Here is a 9,639-nt window from a genome sequence, read left to right as displayed (position 1 = left end):
ATGCCATATGTTAACACAGCCGGTGTTGAACTGCAGTGGGCAAAGTTAAAAATCCGAGTCGAGAGTGTGGCGCTGGAAAAGCACAGCAGGTCAGGCAGCATCCGAGGAGCAGGAGAAATGACACCTTGGGCACAAGTCCTTCATCAGGAAATCAAATCACACAACACCAGGTTATAGTCCAACAGGTTTATTTGTAAGTACAAGCATTTGGAGTGCTGCTCCTTCGTCAGGTAGCTAATGGGACAAGTTCGTAGGACACATAATTTATAGTAAAAGATCAAAGTGTTACACCACTGATGCACTGTAGAAGACAAACCTCGATGGGGTAAGTCTTTATCACTCGGAATGGGGATACAGGCTTCCATTGACTAATATGGAAACCACAGAATTTCTTTCAAGTCACAGCCCTGCGATAACTTAAGGTTTTATTTAGTGAATAAAACAGGTGACATCTCAGTTCAGACAAATTATTAAAGTTATCAGACTAGAGTCTGTATCCCAACTTGGAGTCAGACTGATTTTATTTCCAAAGTAGGAATTTATAAAATTTAAATTTTATAGTCCATAATGAATACCTAAGATATTCATGAAGTGAATGGAGTGAAGTGGTTTTAGAAAGAGATCAAAAGGCTAGCTTAAAATGGGCACAGGGACCACAGGTTGGCTAATGAAACTGGCTTGGATTACGTCAAATGGAGTAGAAGGAAAAATGAACATTTTCCATTTAGACAGTAAAACTAGTCAGTCAGGCATCCAAAGGAAGAGTAAAAGGATCCTCATCTCCTATCTGAATTACACAATTATAAGAATCTCCACAAGCTGATTATGAAATATCACCTGCAATTATCACATCTGAAAAGAATACCCTGGTGGTATATGGATATATGAACTAGCTGCTATGTCAAGTAAAATTTTGACACACTCCAATGAGGTGGAATTTGGAATGTCGAACTGAACCCAAGATGATACAGCTCTCCCTCGCAAGAAGTAAGGTCCCTATTCAACAGGCAGGACTGAAAAGAAGCATCAAAGAGCTTAAAATTTAAAAGACAATGGCAATATTTGCTACTATTGATGATCCTAGAAATTGACCAACTAACCATGGTCAAGACTAACACCCTCAAATCTCAAGGACACTTAAAGGACTCTAAACTGAACATTACTTTATCTTCCTCTGTATTGAATATTCTGCTCATTTAACTTAGTGCTTGTTTGTTTGTAAGGGTTGAAGTGTTTGTACACATCATACCTTTACTAGTTTTCTCAAAATTAGTAGGTATGAAATTTGCTTACTTTCGTTCAAGAGTAACTTGTGATTGACTCCTTACTGCTTTCAGTGGATGTTATTAAACTCAATTTCACTGGAGAGATTTATAACTGCATGACATAAAGGATTTAAACCATTTTAACCAACTGTGAAGTTGAAAGATGGGAAGCTGATGTACCCCTCCTCACTGAACATATTGAATAGTTGATTATTCATAAGAACATGTAAGATTAATCTCATCATGAGGATTAGCTACAACTGCTTTTGTTTAAATCATTGTGTGAGTGGTGATTGAAGTGTATTCAATATCAGTAAACACATCTTGCATTCTCAATGATTCATTTTGTTTTATTCATTCACAGGATGTGGACATCTCTGGCTAGGCCAGTTTTTATTGCCCATAATAATTCACAGGTATTGATAGACTGTAGGATAACCTAGGACTCGAAATAACATTCTCTATCATTAGTAAATCATTAACATTCCTTTTTATTGATTTCACGGTTATAATAATGCTAAATTACAATTCAAGAGCATTGTTTAATGCAGACATCTGTCAATGGGAAGGAGCCTAAATATTGACTGGAATGAAGGAATTATTAATGTTGTGATTATTGAAGATATAAGCCACAACTGCTGACGCTACAAGAACAAGAGTAGGTATTACCACCAACAGGAAACTTGGCATGTCCATAAGGACCCTCACCAACTTTTACAGATTCACGATTGAAGGCATGCTGTCCGCATGCATAACACTCTGCCCAGGACCGTAAGAAACTACAGAAGATTGTGTACACAGCCCTGACCATCACAGAAACCAACCATCCATCTATGGACTCCATTTACATGGCTCATTGCTGGGGAAAGGCTGCTAACATCATCAAAGACCTATCACATCTCAGTAATGATCTCCTACAACCTCTACCATCAGGCAGGAGATGCAGAAGCTTGAATCCATGCACCAGCAGGTTCAGGAACAGCTTCTTCCTGCCATTATTAAACTGATGAATGGACTCTCTAAATTCAAATAATATTGATCTTGTTAATGTTGATCTTGCCTAGCACACATCTCATGAGACATAACCTGCGTGCCGCTGTCTAAGTTTTGTTTTCACCCTGTGATATGTATGTCTTTGCTTACTATGACCTCCCTGTACTGCTTGTAAGCTTTTCACTGTACTTAGGTACATGTGCCAATAAATAAATCAAATCAAATGTTTAGGGTCAGAATTATGACCACCTTTTCACTTAGGGATCAATTCAACACTAAATTTAAAACTGTTATGCTGAATAAAACCACACATATCTTCATTATCAGCCCATCAAGTCACTCTTGTGCCCAGTGGAGTATCTAGACATAATAGGGGTTCAAATGCACAGCTTCTAAAAACAGAACAGTGATTGTATTGATTAACCAGAACATTTCTTCCACACAGGAAATGTGTCAACCTCATTGCTACCTGTGATGTTGTACGATGTCTTTATGCCACTGGTTCTAAACTTGCTTTTGAATGGCTCCCCTTTGAATAATTCTGGATTAGTGGTGCTGGAAAGGCACAGCAGTTCAGGTAGCATCCGAGGAGCAGTAAGATCGACATTTTGGGCAATCGCCCTTCATCAGGAATGATGAACCCCTTTGAATAAGGACACCGAGTCCATATAAGCCCAATACCACTTGGAGCGATTCTATACTTTGTAAAAGGGAAGTTCCAGCTGGTGCTGGAATTGTGTGCAAAATAGATTTGAACACAAAGAAAAGTCAATTATCGTACAAGTCAAAAAGCTTTGTTGGATGAAGATTATTAAAGTAAAGAGTGGCGATGTGATTTAACCACAAATCCCATGAGGCGGTCCAGACAAAGTCTGCACAGCTAATGGAAGCAAATAGCTGGCTAGTCAATGGCAGGTATGTAGCTCTAAAAGACACGGATGCAATACCTAACAATTTCAATGACCTCATAGGAACAGTTAAAGTCAGTAAATGTATCTTTAAATGCCACTCTATCAATTACATCCTGAACCTCACATACGGCTAGCTACACCACAAATCCATTACAGCACCTAAAAACAATTTCTATCAGTTAATATTAATATATAATTTCATAACTTTCTAATATAAATATTGTTCTTTGCCTACGGAGAAGTATAAATAATAGATAAGATGAAACCATGGATGGGCTAGCATCTATGTATCTTCTTTTATTACACTGACATCTGTTTTTCCAATGTACCATGTGCACTCAATACAGTTCAGCCATGATTTTGGATACCTGGATGAATAAAATATGAATTCTCTTCCTATCAGCATTATCAGATGGCACTTGGATTGCAACTTGGGTTTGAAGGGGGTGGGGTGGGTGAATGGAGTAGAATATTGACGAATAGAAAAAGTGATGTTTTGGTCAGGTGTCAAGAGTTGGTCAAATCTGTAAAATTGGGTTCCCTTCATGGAGCTACTTCCTAACCATTTACTTTAAGGCAGCCAGGTGGACAAACAAACTATTTGCTTCAAACTAGGGAGTTGATATCTTCAATATGTCACTGAGACCCCAAGTGCTTTTGTTGCTTTTATTTTAAACTTTGATAGCATTGCCTTTTCCATGCCTTAGGAAACCTGACAGCACCATTCAAATGAGTGATTTCGGAATCCAAGAGGTGCATGTCCTTACACTTGGTTGCTGGATCCACCTTTCCCATCTGGCCAACCTTCCCTTTATCAAACATTAGAACAAGATTTTCCTTTTGAGATGTCCAGCCTGACCACAATGCCAAACCACTGAATGTTCCTATCCCCACACCTTGTCTTTCTAAACCTCAATGTTCCATGTCAGGCCTTAAAGCAGACATAACTCAGCCTACCACACAACAGACCGTCCTTCTCTTTCCATGCTACTGAGATTTACCATCAATCACTAACCCCACTGGGTCTTCAAGCTACACAACCCTCACCCTTCCACTCAGGTTTTGTTGTACTTTTTCCAGGCCTTGCCACATATACCAGGCTGGCCAACCCCTTAGATTTCTAGCCAACCAACAAGTCTCCAATACCGCACCGGTGTTTCAATCCTGTACATGCCCATCTCCGCACAAACACTACGATCTCTAATGACCCCCTCACACCCACCATAGAGGTCTATAATTAGGCCTCAAGTCCACTCCCAGGCCTCTCACATTCCATCCCAAGCTTTAACAATCAGGCTGGCCTCAGGCCAGGGGACTGATGGTGTTGTCATGCTCTGGTGATAAAATCCCATAGTATTTGGAGAAATCCCGATCTCCAGTTTTCCACCTTACGTTGGTTACAACACAGGGTAAACCCTCCTGCTTAATTTAAATCAGCAACACAGAAAAGATTTATCCCGTGCAGTAATTTGTGGAAATTCGAGAGGCCAAGAACTATTTAAAGTAAAAATTAACAGCTTTATTTCTTAAAGTACAGCAGAGAATAATTAACTAACAACTATTTACAATTCCTTCCACTAACTTTTCTTTTACTTGTCCTTCTATAATATAGTCTGATAAAACCCCTGAGTAAGACTTACCAAAAATTCAAATTTCAAAGCTAGACAGCTGTTGAATTTTTCCTTTGAATCTTCCTCTGTAGATGTTCTTCTTCTTAGGGATTTCTGTTTCACAGGTCATTGATAGATAAGGCACCTTTAAGAGAGCTGTGATTCAGGCTGTCTATACAGTGAATTCTGGTGGCATGGTAGTTCTCCTCTCAACTGTTCATTTTTTTTCTGATCTTATACTCCAAAGCATTGGATTGTTTCATTAGTTTTTAATATACTAAATTCAGATGATTGGAGGTTAGTATTTTGGGGTATAATTTAAACTGATTGGCCAAATTTGAATTTGCTTTTGTCCCATAGCAACTTAGCCAGTGTCTGCTGCTAGACCAAATGTCACATTGTAAATTCTCCAGCACTCTGTGTGATTGCTAAGTCCTCACTCTCTTAAAGGTACAGTACACTTCTACACCTTCATAACACCTTACAGAACCACCCTGATCCATCACAGCCCCTTCTGATAATTTAAAGCCAACCCTGGATGTGGTGAATGTAATGTAGAACATCATTGTTGACATCTTCCTTTGGTTTGTTCTCTGCCTTGTGGATGAATGAGGTGTCTGTCAAATCATGTTCCATTCCTGAGTAGCATTTCCTTCACAACAATTTATTCCTCAGCAGCGGAGAAAGTGGGTTTTTTTTCATTGATTGGTGCTGATAAGCAAAATAAAGTCAGAGAGTCACAAAGTCCACAGCACAGGAAAAGGCTTTTGGCTCATCAAATCTGTACCTGTCAGAAATGTGCACTTAACTCAGGCATAGAGATATAGAATAGAAAAAGACCCTTCAGTCCATCTCGTCCATGCTGACCAGATATCCTAAATTAATCTCGTCCCATTTGCCAGCATTTGGCCCATATCCCTCTAAACTCTTCCTGTTCACGTCCCCATGCAGATGCTTTTTAAATGTTGTAATTGTACCAGCCTCCACCACTTCCACTGGCAGTTTATTCCATACACATACCATCCTCTGAGTGAAAAGGTTGGCACTTAGGTCTTTCCCCTCTCACCTTAAACCTATGGTCTCTAGTTTTGAACTTCCCTATCCTGAGAAAAAGACCCTTGCGATTCACCCTATCTATGCCCTTCAGGATTTTATAAATGTCTATTAGGCCATCCCCTCAGCATCTGATGCGCCAGGGAAACTAACCCCAGCATTTCAGCCTCTCCTTATAGCTCAAAACTTCAACTCCGTCAACATTCTTGTAAATCTTTTCTGCATCCTGTCAGGTTTAATAACATTTTTCCTATAGAACTATTCTGATCCCATTTTCCAGTTTAAGGCCCAGAGCCTTGCATGCTTTGGCATCGTAAGATCTTAAATTCTACAATATTTCTATGTTCATCAATTCATTTATCTCGAACAAGTTTTATTCACTTGAAATCCAAATTTCTGACAGGAAATTAGAGATTAAAACAATCAAAAACAAGCAGAAAGAAATTACACAAGTCACTAATTAATGTGGAAGCATATTTTGTAATGGTGGAGTAACTGGTTGTGTCCCTTACACGTCTTGTGGAAAGGAATCTGGCCGAGTTATACAGAAGCTTTGTCATTGACTTGGTGCCCTGTGGCCTTGACTGATTCGTTCAACACCTTGATGAATTTGTACACGTCATGATAGGAATTGTAAAGAGGCACAGGAGCAACTCGTAGGACATTTGGTTCCCTCTGGTCACACTGTTGGCAAGAAGAAAAGATAATCTGACTTTTTTGCATGGATAATAAAGTTGATCGGTTAAAAAGAGCAAATAGTTTAAGAAATTGCTAGCTTTACTAAACCACTGTCTTCTAATGTGACTGCACGCTCTTTCATCCAATTGATATGAATGAAAGCATCCATGGAAAAAATCAGAATATAAACCTTGTGACATATGTGGCCTCTTTGTTCCGATAGTCTCACCTTGAACCACACTGTTAATCCTTGTTGGAAGAGAAAACAGAGACTGGGATGGAAATGAGAAAATGTAGGACGACACATTCTGCTTTGGGTTTTTGGCTCATTTTATCTTGACATTCAATTTACACAAGCCAGAGAGAAAACTAAAAATTAGGGAAAGCAGCAACCAACTATTAAGAATGAAAAACATCATAAAGGTAATCAACCATCTTTCACATTTTGCGAAACATTGAATCATGTCAAGTGGTCTAAAAACTGGATCAGATCTCCAAGGCTTTTGTTTTGATCAGGTGGCCAATTTTAACTTGAAGTGTTTGATGGTAAATCACTCTGTCATTACCCACTCAACAGAGGGAGTTGAAGCCACAACAATTACAACAATCACACTTTATTTAAATGTCATTCACCCACTTTCCATCCGTAAAGGCTACTAGCTGATTTTTGTTTTCCTGCCAGCTAGCTAGCAAGGAGAAGGTTTTGGAATATTTGAACAAAAAAGATGGTAATAGTTGGGCAAGTCCAGAGCAGCACAAGCACAGGTTTTCTTGTAAGGCTCTGTAGAACACTTCTTTCTCCTGAAAGAAACATGTTAGACTCATTTTATGGGTCACTTCTGTCTTCAGGTCAGCTAGGGACCTTCTTCTATCCAATGAGAAAACTAACATAGCATTCCTAATCAGGTGTCAGTTAAACAGGGATAGATCTGTTTGGCATGATGGGACCACAATCTATAAGAATTTATTAACCTTCTGCTTTCTTTAGATAAACACCCTGGCTGCCTGCAGGCAGGTTAATGCAGAAAATGGACAGTGTCTTAATGAGCAAGTAAAACTACTCATTTTTAACTGTTCAGGTTTGGCTGTGGTGCCAGAATTGACCCTGAGTTACATTAGAGCACATTATTGTCAAACACCTCACCAGGGCGAAAATGACAAATGAATTAATTATGCATAGTTTACAAGTTCCATCATGAGAAGCACTTCATCTATTATCCCAGGGGTTGGAAACCTATTGCTTTGGAACTGTGTGCAGCTCTTGAAAGGCTTACACAGGTCTTGAAAGGCTACCAAGGGCTATATCGATCTATCTCATTTTTTGGTGATTTAAAACGTTGCCTTTATTTAAAAAAGAATAGCAACACCGGACTTGTAAAAAAATACAGTCAAATTAACTATTATTTTCAAAAAATCTTTAAAATGTTAGTGAAATATAACTCTCTTAACTTTCAGAAATATTGGCATTTAAGTAGCAGTATTATTATCCCTCTTTAAAATATTATATTTTTGACAATTTATAGAAAAACTGATTCTTTGTGTTATTAACCTTGCTGGCCCCTGTATTATCCCATGAATTTGAACAGGTAGAATTGATCTTTTTTCTCTTGTTTACCAGTCAAAAACAGATTTGCTACCTGTTGTTGGGTAGTGAGTTGAAATAACTCGTTGCTTTCATCGAAAACAATAGGTGAAACGAACACAAAGCATGCTGGAGAAACGCAGCAGGGCTGGCAACATCTATGCAGAGAGGAACAAGGTTAACATGGTGTGACCAATATGACCATAGTGTACACAAAATGTTAACTCTGTGTCTCTCTCCACAGATATTGCCAAACCTGCTGAGTTTCTCCAACATTTTCTGCATTTGTTTCAGATTTCCGGCATCTGGAGTATTTTGCATTTATTAAACTAAAAGTGAGACTAACAAATATGTTTATTTCACCGTTGCAGGATGCTAATGGATCAACTGGGATTGTATTTTGAATGGAAGTAATTCCTCCTTTCATGAGAAGAACCAAGTGAACAGGCAAAATGTCTACAGTATGATTTCCTAAACAATGTTTCGCAAACAACCAATGGAGTATACAACACTGCTCTATCTGTGTATCAAAGAACATAGCATCAATTAAATCTTGGACATAATTAACAAAATGTAAATACCAATAGTTTTAAGTAAGAAACTTAAAATATGGCAATATTTCCAGTGTTACCCACATCGTGTGAACATAGACAAAAATGTGTAAAGCTTCAAATATTATTTATTTGATAAAAAATAAATCTAGTTCCCTGAGGATAGTCATGAATGGATAGTTTGTTTTGGCTTTGGCAGTTACCTTTAGTGAATTTGAAGACAATTAGATTCTCACAAAGTGAATTTCTTGCGAACTATAACGGGGCTCTCAATGTGTTTTAAACAGGATTTGATTAAATAAGATCTTACCAACATGACAAAATGTCACATTGCAGAAGGTGGTAATAATAGATAAAACACTATGTTTCCCTGGTTAATAGTGTGGTATTTCAAGGTGGTTCTTTCAGTATACTAAAAGGGTTCTACAACAGACGCAAGAAAATTAATTCAGTTGGGCAAGATTCTGAAGAATCATACTCAGTAGCAATGTTGCAGTTAATACATCTATTTATCATTCTGTTTGCAATGAGATGTCATGAGATTTGAAGGCCTCAGAACTATAGTTGCCTCACAAATTGGGAAATCATTAGTGAAGGCTTTTATGAGAGGAATTAAGTGGCAAACAGACAAAAAAACAAAAATGTGCTCTTATTCTCGGTATGGTGAAGGGTCTTACCCTGAAACATGCAACAGAACGTATTGTTCTAAAAGAATGTCACGATTCAGTGGATGAGTAACCAATCTTCAAACAGAAAAGCACATTATGATACAGGCTCTGTGATGTGCTGGAAGTGTCAACTAAAGCATATGAACATATGAGTTAGGAGCAGGAGGAGGCCACTTAGCTGCTTGAGCTTGTTCTGTCATAAAATAAGATAATGGCTGATCTGGCTGCAACTCTGCTTCCTTGACTTTCCCAATTACCCAATTTTGCATATTGGAAATCAGTTTAGCTTAGTTGGCTGGTTTGTAGAGCAGTATGTTGCCAACTGTGT

The 9,639-nt window shown here is 38.3% G+C and overlaps 1 protein-coding gene across 4 annotated transcripts in view; it reads right to left on the bottom strand.

The window, feature by feature from the left end:
- Positions 1–796: 796 nt before the first annotated feature.
- Positions 797–9,639, bottom strand: part of kynu (kynureninase) — a 220,913-nt gene continuing 212,070 nt past the window's right edge. For 3 of the 4 annotated variants that reach the window (XM_087989228.1, XM_043694093.2, XM_043694092.2), the window contains one exon: positions 797–6,516. In XM_087989228.1, coding sequence (XP_087845354.1) covers positions 6,373–6,516 — 144 coding nt within the window. In that variant the 3' untranslated portion in view covers positions 797–6,372. The remainder of the gene's footprint in view (positions 6,517–9,639) is intronic. The other variant, XM_043694094.2, reaches the window with a different exon arrangement.

The sequence above is a fragment of the Chiloscyllium plagiosum genome, unplaced genomic scaffold (assembly GCF_037043375.1).
Source record: "Chiloscyllium plagiosum isolate Xiang-an unplaced genomic scaffold, Cpla_swu_hap1 HiC_scaffold_7, whole genome shotgun sequence".
Classification (NCBI taxonomy): Eukaryota; Metazoa; Chordata; class Chondrichthyes; order Orectolobiformes; family Hemiscylliidae; genus Chiloscyllium; species Chiloscyllium plagiosum.
This window is presented reverse-complemented; position numbering and strand designations above follow the sequence as displayed.